At 38.4% G+C, this 16789-nt stretch overlaps 1 protein-coding gene across 1 annotated transcript in view; it reads left to right on the top strand.

Moving 5' to 3' along the window:
• The window catches only part of GALNT2 (polypeptide N-acetylgalactosaminyltransferase 2), a 90683-nt gene extending 75252 nt beyond the window's left edge, over nucleotides 1–15431 (top strand). The window contains exons 11-16 of the mRNA XM_038131415.1: nucleotides 1752–1878; nucleotides 5283–5375; nucleotides 5575–5658; nucleotides 7410–7536; nucleotides 11207–11326; nucleotides 12547–15431. Of these exons, the coding sequence (XP_037987343.1) occupies nucleotides 1752–1878; nucleotides 5283–5375; nucleotides 5575–5658; nucleotides 7410–7536; nucleotides 11207–11326; nucleotides 12547–12702 (707 nt within the window). The 3' untranslated portion in view covers nucleotides 12703–15431. The remainder of the gene's footprint in view (nucleotides 1–1751; nucleotides 1879–5282; nucleotides 5376–5574; nucleotides 5659–7409; nucleotides 7537–11206; nucleotides 11327–12546) is intronic.
• The last annotated feature ends 1358 nt before the right edge of the window (nucleotides 15432–16789 follow it).

Here is a 16789-nt window from a genome sequence, read left to right on the forward strand (position 1 = left end):
CCTATGAGAAGGTTTGGGTCTAATTTGAAAACCTGGGCTTTTCTTACTAGTTTTCGTACAATCAGGGAATGAGTAAGACATTCCTTGTATTCTATATTGATGACGCACTCTAATAAAAAACATCTGTTACAGAAATGTAACTTGATCTAATAAAGAATTTTTGATGTGCTTATGCCTTTTCATTTAAAAACTATGTCCATTGACCTTGCTCTGGTAGTAGCATTTCTTTTCCTGCTGTTTGAGTATAACAAAAGAGATGTCTTAAAGGAGTTTGTGGGGTTGTTTTGAGTTTTTAGTTGCTGTATATTCTTTTTTCTTTTTCATGCAGGCTTTAGAAGCCATGTTCGTGCAAGTAATAATTAGTTTGATTCTCCCTATATTCTAGTCCTTTGCTCTGTTTCCCACCAAGCTATTTTACATGATGTTCACTTTTTTTGAGATTCTTCACAATTTAAGGTGCTGGAAGGTGTACAAAAATTAAAAATTGATTTTGCCTGTTGCCTTGTGTGAATTCAACTGGATAAGTCACTGTAAAAGACAATGATGTTATTCATGTTTTTGCAGTATGATCTATCTATAGCTTGAGCTATGTTGACTGTCTAGGATTCATGAATATGGCCATCAAGAAGAAAGGCAGTTAACTTGCTCTGTCAACAGCTGAAATCACAGCATCTCTTTTTATTTGCTTCTAAATTTTTTTAAATTTTCCCTGGACATGCAATCAAGACAACACGTTCTCTAACTTGTGATTGTGGGGTTTTATGTCTGTTCTGTTTTTTTCATATTTAGTCTTTGAAGTAAATCTGCTATTATTACCTCTGTGTATGTGGAGGAGAGCTTCTGAGGGAAGAAGGCATGCCACTGAGTTTGTCATAAAAGACAGACACTGACTGTAATTTAGAGCAGCCTTTTTTTTTTTTTTTTAAACTTTTGGAAAGACACTGAAGGGTTATGAAGAGGCTTGAAACGAAGACTATGTGGTAGCAGCTCTTGGACTAAAGGGGGAATCCTCAAAATTCAAACAGTGCTGCTGAAAGCACTGACTTCTTATTGCACTGACTTGGAATTAATGTGGAAAAGTTCTCTCTAGGTGACTTCTACTATCAGAAGTCAAAGTTGAGAGAAGTGTCTAAATATTTTTAGACCTTTGTGTCATCACTAGATGGCTCAGATCATTAGATTGCCTTAGAAGTGTACTGTCCATAACCTTCCATTTACAGAAGTTATGTTTTCATTTGGTCTATCCTCAAATCAGCATTGACTTGATATAACTCCTTCCACTGTTTGGGAGTGTTTATCTGCTGTAATAAGTTAGCAGCCCAAATCTGTTGGTTATTTTAGTTTGCCTTGATTTCACTTGTCTTCAGTTATTCTATTTTCAGCTGAAAAATTTTATTATGAACTAGGTCATTAATTTATTTGTTAAATGTAGCTACTATTGTTTGCTGTTCAGATAAAGCATATATACCTAACTCACTGGCAAATTGCAGCAGGATTTATGGATTTAGGCAACACTGGTAACTTCAGATAAGAGAAAATACACATTTTGCTTCCAAGGTAGTATGTTTTTTTCTGCTAGGCTTGCAGAATCATAAATGCTTACATATATGCCTTTGTTTATACTAGAATTTATTTTAAAAACTGTCTTGCTTGATCTTCTCAACAACAATCACTAAAAGCCTTCTCTGTAAATATAATGCAAAATAACAGTATTTTATGATGTTGGTTTTTCATTCCTGTTTTTATTTCAGAGATCTCATTCAGAGTTTGGCAATGTGGTGGGAGCCTAGAAATCATCCCTTGCAGCAGAGTGGGTCATGTATTCCGCAAACAGCATCCTTACACGTTTCCTGGCGGGAGTGGTACTGTGTTTGCGAGGTGAGCGCTGAATATCAATGGTTTGGATTTCCTCAGATGGTCAGCAGGTGGCAGTAATTTCATTTTAGGCATTTTGTTTTCATAAAAATTTGCAATATTATCTATCATGGTAAAATATGAATTAAAAAGAAATTAATTGAATTAGTACTACTAATTGAGTACTAACTTGAGTCAGCTATGTAGGTTGAGAGAAGAACCTGTGAGCTGAAAGAGGGGAACTTCTGGTGGACACAGACTGAGAATCTGGAAAATAAGGAAATGCTTAGCTTGGCATTTCATCAATATTGTGTATATTTGACTTTAAAGAAGGCTTTGTTTTCCAAACTGTCATAAAACTTCATTTTGTAGGAACAGTTTCATTGTTCACTAAAAGCCACAATACACTGTTATGAATATGCTTTGCTTGCTTTTCATTAATACATGATCAGCATGTGAGACGCAAATTATTACAGAGACTGATTTCAGTATTTATTCCAGTCTGTTGGCAACTTGGTTCTCTATAATATTTGCCTTTCCAGTGCTATGTTTAAAAATGCATTTTCTATAGACCGAAAAAATTGCAGTTTTAAAGGCTTAGATTAATTTACCTGTTGGTACCCATGCATAGCAGTAGCTGAAATACTGAGCTGTCTCTGCAGTTTTTTCTTCTATAAACTGTTATGAACAGTATGTTCATAGTGGTTTTGACTTAGTATGGATGAAAGTATTGCATGAATGTACTGAGGGCATTTTGATCAAGGCTGTATCAGTTGTAGCTGAAGAATCACTGTAGATTTTGGTTTAGAAACTTGAACTTGATACTCAGGGGGCTGGGGAAGTACAAATCTCAGCTAAAGATTCTGTGGGCTAAGAGCTGGAAATAAAATTCTTTATTTACACTTGAAGGGATGTGGAGCCCAAACTCTGTTTAACATGAAGTAACAGAGTGCAGATGTACTTAAATTCATAAGAATGTTCTAAGCTGCTGATATTTTTGGACTTGTGATTCACTTTAGACTGAGGAATCTTCTTAGGGTGTAGTTCTTCCTTTCTATGCTGGTTAGGCCACCAAGGTGACTTCAATGAATTTAATATCTGCTAAAATAAAGTCACTGTCCTGGTTTTTTTTCAGTATAGTAGGCAATCTAGTATTTTTTTTCTTTTTTCCCATTCTTTGAGATATATATTTTATGCTGCAGTGAAAAACGAATAATAGTACTTATGTGAAAACAAAAACTAGCAATGAAATGTCCTCAGTACATCACATCTCTGTTCCAACATTTATAGTGTGCATCAGGAGGGTTGAAAGCTTTACCTTTTAAACTGCATTATGTAAGCTTAGGAGGCAACTGGTGTAGTTTAATGAGGTTTTGAAATGACAGTGTCATAACAAGGAGCATGGCTAATAAAAGAGAATACATGTATGAATATACTGCTCAGTTTTCCCACTCGTGCAGTTTTTCCATCTTTGGGGTGTTGCCAAGATACTGCTTTTCTTGTGCTGTAAATAGCTTTCTTGGATGTCAAACCAATATAATGGGATGCCTTAAAATCGATTTTAGCAATGAGAGAATGAGAAACCTCAGGTAGTAATATAGATGTTATAATACATGTGTGTGTGGGACCATGGTGCCAAGAAATTTAGTTTATGGAATCTGTGCTGGTGGTGCAGTTGGGACATGTTGGCTTATGCCATCATCTGTCTCTCGGCTGTAGGCAGCTTGTTCTGGACTCCTCTATTTTTAGCTGGCTAGTCAGCATGCACTGCCTTTTGGCAGCCCAGACAGGTTGGTAATTTGGGATGAGAGACTGGGAGTCCTGTTTCGTGAGAGGAGAGACCACATCACCGTGTCCTGGCTGTGTGATGTGGGCAGGGACAGCTTGTGGCTGGCAGGATTTGTGTGACCAGTGCTGCCTTAACGCAGCACTCCAGCGAGCCTTGCAGGCCCCAGTCTGCTCCAAGCAAAGCTGTCTCTGATCTCTCAGTGCTCTGTTTCAATAACTGGCTCAACAACATCCCATGCTGTGTTCCTCAGCACCCTGAGTTCCTTGGGGCCTTGCTAGTTCAGGCAGTTCTCAGCATCTACAGTGTCCATATTCATGTCACACGAAGCCTGAGCTGTTCTTCATCCATGAGTGTGGTCCAGGGGGATACAGGCAGGCATTCTGGCTTTGAAAGTGCCTTTGGAGTCATTAAAATCTGTTTGGCCTGTGGACAGCCAAGCTGGTTGCTGAGCAGACCTGAGGGGCTGAGTGACTGACACTCCCACAGGCCTGAGAGACTGCAGGTGAAGATACATTCACATAGCTTCTAATCTGAATCTGGTAGGATTTTACTTACAAAAAATAAAAGGAATCTTTGCAAGGAAAAAAATCAGTCCTCAAACAAAATAATTAATCAGGTCTGTCTTGTGAAATTTTTATTCCCCACATCCTTTTTGCTTAGCAACCTGCAAGCCTCTTCGCTTAATCCTGGTTCGTTTTGTCTTTTGAATTGGAAAATCATGTTAAAGAAATTATTGGCTTACTGAGTTCACTCCAGTTGCTTTGGGTGAACTTTCTGCCAAATGCAAAGTAAGCTTCAGAGCATGGCAGTTGCAAGTGAAATAAGACTTACTTTTCAAAGCATGAAATTATGAACAGTAGAAGTAAATGAGTTTTACATGGAAGCCAGGAGAGGGAAAAAGCCATTGGACTATGTTGCAGTCCAAAGGAAATTTAAAGACACCAATTACATAAATACAGGAATTTTAGTTAGAGATGTGTTTGATTAGAAGTTAAACATTTGGATTAGGGTTTTATTTGCATTTATTAGAATCAATCTCTCTCAAATTTTAAAACTTTTCCTCTTACCTCAGCTACAGAAGACTTGTTTGTTTCATAGACTTAAGTATTGTGACAGCTTGTGTATTTTTGGAACTTTGAGTGCTCTACTGTAGGAATACTATGAAGAGTGAAAATACCTTGCCTGTGTTAGCATATTTGTTTTCAAAAATGTAAAAGACATTTTTAAAATATTGCTGCTTGTTAAGGTTTTTGCTTCCAATTAGCTTGCTTTATCCAGGTGAACACTCACTGAATTTGTCTTCTGTCAACTTACCCTTATAAAAAGATCAACTAAACATCAACCTAATAAATTTCATGAAGTTTCAGAAAGAACTGAAAGATGTGTGTTAAATTCTGGATGAAAACCTGAAGCAGTGAGGAGTGAGGAAAAGATATAAATTTCATTATAAATGCATTATTTCAGTTATGTAACTAATGGTTTTCTATTACTTGGGTCTTTTATAGGGAGTCTGCTGCCTGACTTGAGGCAGCTGACTGTGTAGTACTGGGAAGGATTAAAATCAATCTGAGGGAAAATTGCATGGTTTAATTGCACCTAGAGAAAATATAACCCATGTGTTTCGTATGATTGTCCCTAGAAATACACGCAGGGCAGCAGAAGTCTGGATGGATGAGTATAAAAATTTCTATTATGCAGCAGTGCCTTCAGCCAGGAATGTACCTTATGGCAAGTAAGTCACAAGTGTTTCATTGCCCTGTTTGTTTATTCTTCATGACATAGCACCTTCTGAGGTGAAAGCAGTGCTTAATCTGCTGTTGTCTCTTTAACATATATTTCTATAGTTCTACTGTTCTTGAGTTTTCTGTGTATTCCATAAAATATATGAATACAACAGCCTGACTCTGAAAACTCCTTTTTTTCTCCTCTAGTATTCAAAGCCGAATGGAGCTCAGAAAGAGACTTAGCTGCAAACCCTTTAAGTGGTATCTTGAAAACGTTTATCCTGAGTTACGGTGAGTTTTGGCTGAAATAGAGTTCATATGGAGTTTTGTTTTTTGCCCTCCCCAGAAATCATTGGTTTCTCTTCCTCCATCCTTGAATGTAAAGGATGTGTTTTACTTTAACTGTGATTGCAATGCCTCATGCAGGTTTATTTGCTTTTTTTATTAGTTCTGTTCCTAAAGAGTAATTTTTCCATAGTTAGCTGCTTTTTCTACTTGTGCCAACTACAGCTGCAATATTTTAGAGAATGGTGTCCAAAGGACTGAACTTACCTGAGCCTGAAGCTAGTCTCCTACACAAGCCGTTTGCTCAAAAGCACGTATTCTGTGTCCTGTTGTCATCCCTTTAAAGCTTTTGCCTGTGCCTAAGCCCATGCCTAGTTAAGTGAGGACTGAATCTCGTTACAGTATAAATGATGACATTCAGCAGACAAGAGGGCCTTGTGTGTTTGGCAGGCAAGGGTAGATGTCGAAGGCTCTGAGAAGCAGAGTCTCCTATTCCTTCTTGTCTCCTTTTTTCTTGTCACTGAATAATCACTGATTTGTGGGAAAGGCTGAGAAGGGGGAAGTGAGGGATGACACTGCAAACAGTTTTTGTAACATGAACATCCTAGCTAATGAAAAATCCTTGAGGAGAAATACTTTTTGAAAGGATAGAAAGATTTTGGTTAAATAATCCATTAAGAAGTATGTTGGTCAGATCTGAGCACACTAACTAGTCTGACTAGCCTGTCAACCTAATACTGGTAGTGTAGCAGTGTAAGATATTGTGTGTATGTTGTAAGAATACTTGAGGTTTTTTTTCCTGGGGCCACTTCATGTCAGCAGTGCTAGGTAACTGCTAGTGACATTCAGGCTTGAGATGCAAAAGCAGCACCAGCTACTGCAGCCTCAGTGCAACATGTGCAGAACCATACATACTAATGAGTCTCATAAACCAAGATGATACTGAGGAAGTAAGTTTTCCTTTTTTTTTTCTCTTAAGAGTTCCAGAGGATATTTGGTTTTGTTTAATCTGTGAGGAAAAAATGTCTCTCCTAGAAAATGTGCTACCATAAGCATTACTTACATGTAATGTTGTCTTGTTCTGTCATCCCTTATGTGCTCATTCTGCTGGGTTGAATTATTATACTCATTATAGTCTGAAGTTTTTAAAGGCTCTGATATGCCCTTGTTTTACTGTTCAATGTGAACTCATGGGCTCTACCCACAGCTGTACTTTGCTGAGTGGACTTGCTTAGGTGTTTCCATGCTAGGAGTGTACTTTATGTGCAACCATTAGAAAACAGGTATCAGAAAAATTGATTTTTTTTTCCGAATTCCTAACCCCTTCTTTAACATTTCAGTAAAAACAGTCTGAGAAATAGGTAGTGTCCTATTTCTGCCACAAGCTATGTTGCCTGAAAAGGCAAAAGGACTTGATGAGCTAACTGATAACATTAAGCTTTGAGTCACTTTAAATGATAAGTCATCTGTAATTTGATTTTTGTGCCAAGTTTGTATGTTCACTAACCTTCTCTGGTACAAGTCTTCTGGTACTGTGTGTGGTAAGCTTGCAAGTTTACTCATGCTTGATCAATTCATGCTTAGATAATTGCCTCCTCTCAAAAGATTTTCAGATGATAGTCATCACTCATCCTTAACCTCTCATCTTAAAAATACTCTGAGTATTTTGACAAACAAGGAGTTTAAAAAAAACCTAAAAAAAACCTCCCAAACAAACCCCGAACTGAATCAAGCAGATATTTCTGGTTTTGTTTTAGGGTACCTGATCATCAAGATATAGCCTTTGGGGCTTTGCAGCAGGGTACCAATTGCCTTGACACTTTGGGCCATTTTGCAGATGGTGTTGTTGGAGTTTATGAATGTCATAATGCCGGGGGAAACCAGGTCTGTATGCCATTAATTTTACTTTCTACAGTAAGACTTAAACAAAAGAAAGAAAGAAAGTGAAGCTAAACTTTTAAACTCAAGCAGTTACAGTGTACTGGTGAGAGAAAGATGAATCCAAACCAGCACATCAGTTGTTGTTACAGATGAACTAAAAAGCTTCTCCCTCAAATCTAATTTTGCATTTTCAGGATTAGAATCTGAGCCCAGAGATTCATTCAGTGAGCATCACATTATCCCCTTTCTTTGTCACTATTAATATGGGCTTTTGCACTAGAGGCCATAGCTTCCTTCCCAGGGGTTTTGTACTTGCATAGATAGCTTTCTTCCAATGAAATGGTGTGTTTGATTTTTTGGGAGCGATTTTTACTTAAGAAAATATTTTGGTTACATTAAGCATATGGCCTAAGATGAGCAAAATAAAAGAATGCTTTGCTGTGCTGCACTGTTAGTCATTTACAGTTTGCAATAGTGGAGTATGAAAAAAATCTGTCATAAATCCCCATTTGGCTCTTCTAGAAAACAGCAGTGCCTAAATTTTCACTCACAGTAAGGGGAGTGTTTTAACAAATCCTTTCTAATCCTACTTCTAAACTAATTGTAAATGTGTCAGATGTTTAAATGAGAGCATTAATTATTTCAAAGAATCTATTTATGCAGTTGTGACTTAGTTATCATTCATGAAATACACACAGAGGTTCTCACTGGTTTGTGTGCTGCTTTGTCAGTAAATCCTTGTCAGATTAAACCTGACTTTAAATCAAATGTAATATTAATGTGTCAAGTACAGCTGTTAAAATAGAAGGCTGACCAATTAAAAACTACTCTTGAATGAGTGTCAGAAGTTTGCTCTAATTTAAATTAGAAGGGGAAAAACCTAAAATAAGATGAAGCCTAAAATGAAGTAGTTTCCTGGAAGATGTATGATGACAATTCATTCAAAACAACATGTGAGAAATACCTCCTTTCCCCATCATAAAAGAGAATTTATCTGTGGAGGCTTTTTCAATTACCTTTATGAAAGTACCCTCATCTTTTCAGAAACCACAGTGGGGTTTTTGGGAGAAAGGGTAGACGTGTCATAAGTGCCTTGGAGCAGAAAACTTAGAATTTTCTGCTGATGCTGTGTATTCTGTGTAGATACACGAAGTTATCTTCCTCTTTTAAAGTCCCCTCCCCTGAAGCTGACCCTCTTCTTTCTATATGTGTTTTTTTCTGTGGCACTGACCTTGACAAACCACTATGCACTTGCTCTGAACAAATACCTTTGAGAGGACATTCAGACAGGTGAAGAGGCAGAATGGGTCAAAACCAGGTTTTATGTCCAAGCAGAACTCGTATTGGGTTGAAAAGAAATGACAGCATGGGAGGAGAGGGATAGGGAACAAACCACAGTCTTTAGATCTGTACTTTGTGTTTTGCACCTTATTCTTACCAGGAGGTTTTTCAGGGAGTTAAGGGCATTATAGGCTGTGGCAATCTTCTATAACTTGAAGAGTGTACTCTGTCTTATATTCAACACAACTTAAAGTGCAAAACCTAAATAAAAATGGGATTTCTGCCTCCTTTTCCCCTGCTCTCTCCTCCTCAGGGTGGTAGAACTCAGTGGTAGTTGTGCACCTCCAGAGGGCTGAATAGCTTGTGGTGTGCTTGACAATATGCAAATATGCAGGGTTTTGATGAAGAGCTAAAGGTAAAACCAAATCCACTTACGTTCAAGGGGAAGGTTTCGGGTTAGTTTGTCTACTAACTTTTTATTTCTGATTTGACACAGATTTTCTCAGATATTCAGAATTTTGCAATAAAGCTATCCAATTTCCAGCCTGTGCCCTGAGCATATACACTGCTTACAATTTCTCCTGTGGTGTAATGGAACTTGTTCCATCTTACCTCTATTATAGTCATAGTTGTGGAGGAGAATATCTATACACTGTGTCTTGTAACATGAGGGGCCATCATGTAGAGGTTTCCAGCAACAGAGCTTGGCGCTTTCATGAAGCAGCTGTACTTTGGCTTTTAAATGTGTTAACTTCTTGCATAATTTCTGTTGAGGCTGGGGCTCATACAGCCTTTTGATGGAAGGGTGAAGATGTATAAAGGCAATAATTTCAAGGCTCTAACTCTGACTGCAGAGCTCTCAGATGCAAGTTTTACTACATCCCTGTTAGTATTTTCAACTGTCATTTTTCACTATAAATCTCACCAGGGAAGAGTTTGGGGCTATTTGTAATTCCTGATAAGCTCTGAAAAGAACTTGCTTAATTCCTTTAGTTGTGGCTAAAAAAAAGGAGCTATTAATATTTTATTGTACATCAATGGTTCTTGTTGCCATCTTACAAACTGGACAGAACTAAGAAGGCAAATAATTTTGCTGTCATCTGAGTTTAACATACTGAGAGTAAAAGGAGAAGTTATCAACTTAAGAGTTTGGAAGACAAATAAAGGGATACACAGATTTGTCCTGGCTTTGCTTTGTTTTCCACAGTTGCCATCATTCTAGTACTTGCAGAATACAGTACCCATCCAGTGGCTTGGGACCTGTGTGATTGTGATTACTTGTAATCTCTTGGGTTGCAAATTCTGACAGTGTTCTGAGCATCTCTTCGGGAAGAGATTTAATAATTGTTTAATCTGCTGAGTTTCAAAGTAATTATACATTTATTTTATTTCTGAAACACTGATTACATGCAAAATAACATTTAAATGTTATTTAACATACAGGCTTGGCCCTGTATGTCTAAGGTTTTGTATTATACAACTCTAAATCCTCTTAAGTTGCTTGAGAGAAGCTAATCATGCCATTTTAAGTAGTTTATAAGCATGATTTGGATAATTAGCCTGGCTTTAATCAAATGGCTTCTTTCCTCAAAGGATAGTTAGACAAATGGAGACCAATGTGGACCCTGGAGACCAAACTTGAAAGGAGAGAGGCATATGGAGAGAGTCTGAACATCAGTGCAAGATCAGGCTCTGTGTGAAAAGATGCTGAGATCAAACAAGCTGGGCAGCTGTACATACAGAACAGCTTCTCTTTGCTCTCTATTTAAGAGTTGCATATTTAAATAAATTTAATGGAGATTCTGTTGTACATCATGCCTTGGATGGGAGGGAACATTCTTTTTCCCTGTTGTGTATTGCTTTCTGGTGGTCTCTATTGTATTAAGAGCTGCTGTTTCCTCACTGTGGTCCATGTGCTTTGTTCAGTGTGTGGGCAGGGTGGCCAGTGGTGCTGCAGACCAAGCTTTTAGGGGTTTTATGTATTTTATTATATATATATATATATATATATATTTACAAATGTAGAAATCCTTCCACACAGAAGAAAGAGAAAGGTGTGATACACACACATACATATAAAAATAAATACGTAACTAAATAAGCATTTTGAGGAATATCTTCCACGAGGCCCTGTGTGACTGCCCGCAGCAGCTGTGTAAAGCCAGCAGAGGGAGCAAACAGCAAGCACAGCCCTGAGGTGATCTGGGGACCCTGAAGCAATTGAAATTACTGTTTGAAATGGACTTTTCATCTCCTGCCCTGTGGGAAGCAATGAACTGTTCTAATGCCCATACATAGCTATTTTCAGGATTTTAACTTGGACTGTATAGGAAGAGGTGGCATGTGTTAACATACACAATTTTGTACATTTTTTGTTTCTTCCTTTCTGTAGGAATGGGCCTTAACAAAGGACAAGTCAGTGAAACACATGGATTTGTGCCTTACTGTTGTGGACAGAGCTCCTGGTTCACTAATAAAACTTCAGGGCTGTAGGGAAAATGACAGCAGACAGGTTAGTATGTCATGATTGTGCTCTGCAAACAGTGGGGAAAACAAGGATGGTGAATAAACAATGCACTGGTGATCAGTCATATCTTCTATAGGCTCTACTGTTGTTTGTGTGTGTGAAGCTAGGATTCATGATGTCGTAAGGACAGAATAAGCTTTATCCCAACAGGGCCTTATGTAAAGGTTTCACCCATTGACGTGTAACAGTATTTAACTGCCTCGTGTGTTTTCTGAAATGAAAGAGTTTGTTTATTCCACAATGTGTTTTTCAAAGGTCTCACTCAGTGAAGTTTGACTATCATATATGCTGTTTCTCAGAAGAACGTCGTTTGGCTTTCCTTCTTTTCAGTTGTGGCCTGCTTATGGCAGCATTAGGAATCCTTAAGTTCATTTTTATCAATGCAGCATTGTAACTTCATCTATTCCCCATGCCTGAGGAAATTCACATTTGCAGAGTCATACCATCTTTTTGATCTAGTCATAAAACAACTCATCTCTTTCTGCTCAGTCATAAGTTCTGATCATCTGCCAGCTCCCTTCTGTATCTGTTTTTGCAGACAGGTAACTAAAACACAGTTTATTGATGAAGGAAGGAATATTCTTGCCACTCTTCAGAGAAGGAAACTAAGGAAGCAAGATTTTCTTGATAAGGTTTACAGGTGTAATATGGTAGACATACAAGAGAAACCACCCCCCTCCCCCCTTTTTTTTAATCCTGTATTTGGGATTTATTCTGTCCTTGATATCATCTTGGCCAAAGAACTTTTGACAGCACAGATTGCTGATCTTCTGTAGAATTGAAAGGTGTCTGACAAATTTCTGGATTTCTGTACAGTTGTCTGTAGTGAGTGTGCTTCTTCCTTCTCTGTGCTCAGTATCGTAGTGGTATGTGGCTGGATTTTGATTCTCACTTTTTTCTTCAGACCAAAGGTGTCACACAGGTAACAGGGTGAGACAGTGCATTTGAGAAGTTCTGAATTAAAGGGAAACATGTTGGTGTATTCTGTGTCTTGCAGAGTGTTAGCAGAAAGAACAGCTGTTCTGGCAAGGCTTGCCAGAACTTACATACTTGTTCTCAAGAATCATCTAAACTGCTCCTATTATTGCAGTTTGTACACGTTTCCAGGCACAAGCCAGGGAAGCTTGTGAAGACTGCAAAGGACATGATGCAGACTTCTTCCTTTTCTTGCTTTTCCAGGTCAATAACTTTATTTTCTCTTCCAGAAATGGGAACAAATTGAAAGCAATTCTAAACTGAGGCACGTTGGCAGCAACCTCTGTCTAGACAGCCGAAATGCCAAAAATGGTGGTCTCACCGTTGAGATCTGCAATCCTTCTTTGTCACAGCAGTGGAAATTCACACTTAATCTGCAGCAGTAGAAGGACTTACAAGCAAAGTGCTGTTTCAACTGAAAAACATTGGGCAAAGTTTTGATTGAATTACTGATGTATTTCTTAAAACTTTCCACGGAACTTATATACCTCAGTATTCCACCTTTATCTGAAAGTAGAGTGCTGAAGCAGACACCAGGGATCCAGGGGATTCGGAGCACTGCAAAGATGTCACTGAGCATTACTTCACAGAAAGAAGGAATTGTGCTGCAGACTTCAACTGCTCCTTTCTGTCTTCAGCTACTACTTGCACAGCAGATAATTAACTCTAGGAACAACTGACGTATTGTAAACAAAAGGATCTGAAGAAACATCTGTGGGGGGAACAGTGTGGGAGGGAGGGTGGGAAAAATTACTAGGAGGAGGTCATTTGAAAACTCCATTGGAATAGAAGTCATGGTTTGTCATTTCCAGAACCAGAAGTGTCATTTTGAAGTTTCTTTTTTTTCTCCTGTGTGTACTTGGTAATTTGAATATGAACTTTTCTATGATGGACTCTAAATATAAATATATGAAAGTATATATATATTGTCAGCTCCCAATGATTTGTATCAGTTTTCATCATCCAATAATTATCAACAAAGTGATTGACATATGTATAACCAGAAATTGGATCGGAGTGCTAGGAGAGAGAAACTCTGAGGGTGCGGATTTTGTGCTGCTGGGTATGATGTCCGTGCTAACACTGGATGCTTTTGCTTTGCAAACTGGATCTACTTCTTAACACTTTACCCTCGCTGGAGATCATGAAACTCAGGAGGAGAAAGAAAATAGTCAATGCATCAGCCCAGATGATTGCTTGGATTGTTTATTCCAGCTTGGGAATTCATCACCTGTGCTCTGGATAACGTTAAACCTGTACTTTATATTTGTGTTGATCATTTCTGTTTAACTTTGTCTTTAAAATATTTCTTCCTTTGTTACAAAATTATATAAACTGCACAGAGCTTTTGTGCAGGTGTATTGGTTCAGCAGAGTTTTATTCTGGGCCCTAATGAAGAAAAAAATTGTCTCAAACTCCCCTTTTGAGTTGTAGAAATAAGTTAGAATTGAAACACCACTGACAACAGCACAAGATCTGAATTTTAATTTGCAAGGATGAGCAGCTATGTAATATCTCTGAAATGCACTTGCTTAATTTATAGACCTACTACTGGGGAATTTTCTTCCATTTTGTTTCTTTAAATGTAGCTTTTGAATGTATTCAGGCTTGGCTCTGGGAATCAGCCTGGATACCTGCATAGCCTATGTGTTTTTAACCATAGAACTTGTGCATTTTGCAGCTTCAGTCCAGCTGATGTCATTTTTATAAAACAATGCTGTCAAAGGTAACCCCAACTTTTGACCTGTCCTTTCTTATGTTTGCATAGACTATATACTTTTTTATTAAAAGCAAATGCTTCAATGAGCTTTTAAAATGAGAAGGAAGGTTAAGAAGTATTAATAAGTGAGACAGCATTGACAAAAATTAGTGCAGACATGGAATGCCGGGGAGTGGTTTTGGAAAGATGGATCTTGGGAAGATATTGAAGGGAAGGGTTGATCATAAGGAGATGAAAAACATCTGCTGTACTGTAGTATGCTGGTACAGTTGCCCTCTTTCTTTGTCCTGGAAGTAGAGTAGTTCCTGATTTTTTTTTTTTTCCCTTGGCTGTACCTATACATCAGGTGTAGAGATGGTACTCTCATGGGCAAGGTGGCTTCACTGTGCCCATAGATACCTTGTGTGTCTGAAGTTATGACCTTCAGGTACCTGCTTACCTTTTGGATGGGGCCCTTAAATTCAGTTTTACCCATCCATCATCTGACTTTTTTATAAATAATTAATGCTTTTTCTCTGCTTATCCACAATCCACTTTCTCCAAAACTTGCCTGTTTTAAAGGCCAGTGGATAAACTATTTTCAGCTTTTAGTCTCTCCCTGTAGCCTTTTAACCTAGCTGAGAACTTGAAGAACATATTTCATAAACATAGCAATAGATGCCTTCATGTTTTGGAAAACAAATGCTGAAATATGAGCTCAGCAGCAAACCAATTGTTTGAGGCTTTGGAAAACAGAATTTAAAAGGAAGTTATAAAAACCCAACCACTCAGCTTCAACCGTGGAGGTATTTCCATTCACAGCTTTGATCTGATTGAGGATGGTACGAACTGAAATCAGCAGCTGCAACTCTGAATATTGACCTGCCTCTTATCTCTGAATCAGAATTACTAGTAAAAAGAAATTTTAAAAAACCCAGATTCCATCACTTTAGTCTTTAATGACTGCAATATTCAAAAAGTAGGAATATTTCTTCATTAATTCCCCATGGATGTTGTGCATAAGGGTTTTAATATAGGAGCCGTATGCTTTTCTTTGAGAGAACAGACAATAAGTGGTATCCTTTTGTTATGTTTACATGACAGTGTGCCAAAGTTACTTACTGTGATTTTAGGGGTTTTTAATGCTGAAGAAATTCATCCGTTTGAAAGATAAGATAAATTAAGAGCCCTTGAAGCAAATTGTGATGGAGTCTCCTGAGAACTTTTCTTACAGTCTTCAGAACAAGAATGGTGATACTGTTTATTTTGCAGATTTTCAAAACATAGTTTGGAAACTGTTTTTTTCAGTTGGTTTGAAAAGTCTGCTGTACAGAGCTTGTACTTGTTCATTTTATAGATGGAAACCATCCTTGAAAATTTGTTTAACTTAAATAAAGAAGAACACTTTATAGATAAGTGTGTGCTGGTTAATAGAACTGAGTAAAGCCGGTAAAAGTCTGCCTGGAGCTTGTAGGTTGTTTTCAAACACTTCATTTCACGTGGTTGCTTCATAAAGTTCCTGTTCTATATGTGGGTGTGTATTTATAGTTATGAAAAGAGATTTTGTTTGTGTTTAATACTATAATTTTGAGGAAATTGTCTTATTTTAGAAGCTGTGTTACACTGAGGAGAGGGCTGATGCTGACTGTACAGTTACCTGAAAATATATTGTCAAGGCACTCCCCCTCCTGCCCCTCTAGGCCTGAGCTTCTGGAGGTTGCTGCTGTGCCTGTCTTTGCTCCCAGCAATCCCTGTGCCAGGGCCTGGTGCAGCTGCAGCTCTCCGCCCCTCGGGGTGCCTGTGCTCATGGGCTCCCGTGGTCTCCCTGCTCTCTTGTGCAGGGTGGGCACTCAGGTGCTGCATGAGATGATCTATTGTAAATATATAAACAAAAAAAAAAAAGATATTTTTAAATAAAGGGTTTTAGTGGGGCAAACACTCCACCAGTCTAGTTTAGAGAGTTTGCAAATGAACCTGCACCAGCACATTTGGGGAGGGAGCAAATTCCACTCAGGAGGTGTGAAAGAATAATTTTCCTGCTGCCTTTAGAGGAAATGGGGATGCCAACAGGCCATGGTCTGGCACCCCCTTGGCAGAGCTGGGGTGCAAGCTAAGTGGGCTGGGCTGAAGATGGGACCAAAAATTTAATCTGCAACCTTCTGTGCAGCCTCAGAGATGCCACAGGTCAAGTTTTGGGGCACATCATTCCTTCCCACTCCATGGCAAACAGGGCTAGGTTCTTTGCTCCTGGTCTAAGAAACTCAGCTCTGCAGTCAGCCCCAAAGGCAGGATGGGCCAGCAGAACCTGCAGAAGCATCTGTAGGAAAGAGTGAAACATTTCCACTCTTAAATGGTACTGATGGGAAGAGCTTTGCCTAGCAGCCTGTGGGAAAGGAGAAGTCACGGGTACAAACTTCCTCTGTGGAGAAGAAGTCAGTGACTTTCAAAATCTAAATTAAATCAAGGAAATGGGTCTTTAATATTAATGGCTGGCAAAAATAAAAAGGCCTTGTCAAGCTGCAGTAAACAAAAGGAACAGTTTTTCATCTGCTGATTATATTTGAGAATTCAAATGAGGATTCTCTATCTTAAATGCCCTTTAACACCTGGGAGCTGGCAGGTGCTACCTAAATATAATTACAATGGGCTTCTGGCAATAGAAGCTTTTAATCTAATCCGGTGTTAAATGCAGGAGTCTGTTATGTCTCTGCCTAGAGTCTTCCATGTTTCCTGTGTGTATAGTTCTCAGTTCACTTCTCAGTTTAAGTAGCAGC

The sequence above is a fragment of the Motacilla alba genome, chromosome 3 (genome assembly GCF_015832195.1).
Source record: "Motacilla alba alba isolate MOTALB_02 chromosome 3, Motacilla_alba_V1.0_pri, whole genome shotgun sequence".
NCBI classification, from domain to species: domain Eukaryota; kingdom Metazoa; phylum Chordata; class Aves; order Passeriformes; family Motacillidae; genus Motacilla; species Motacilla alba.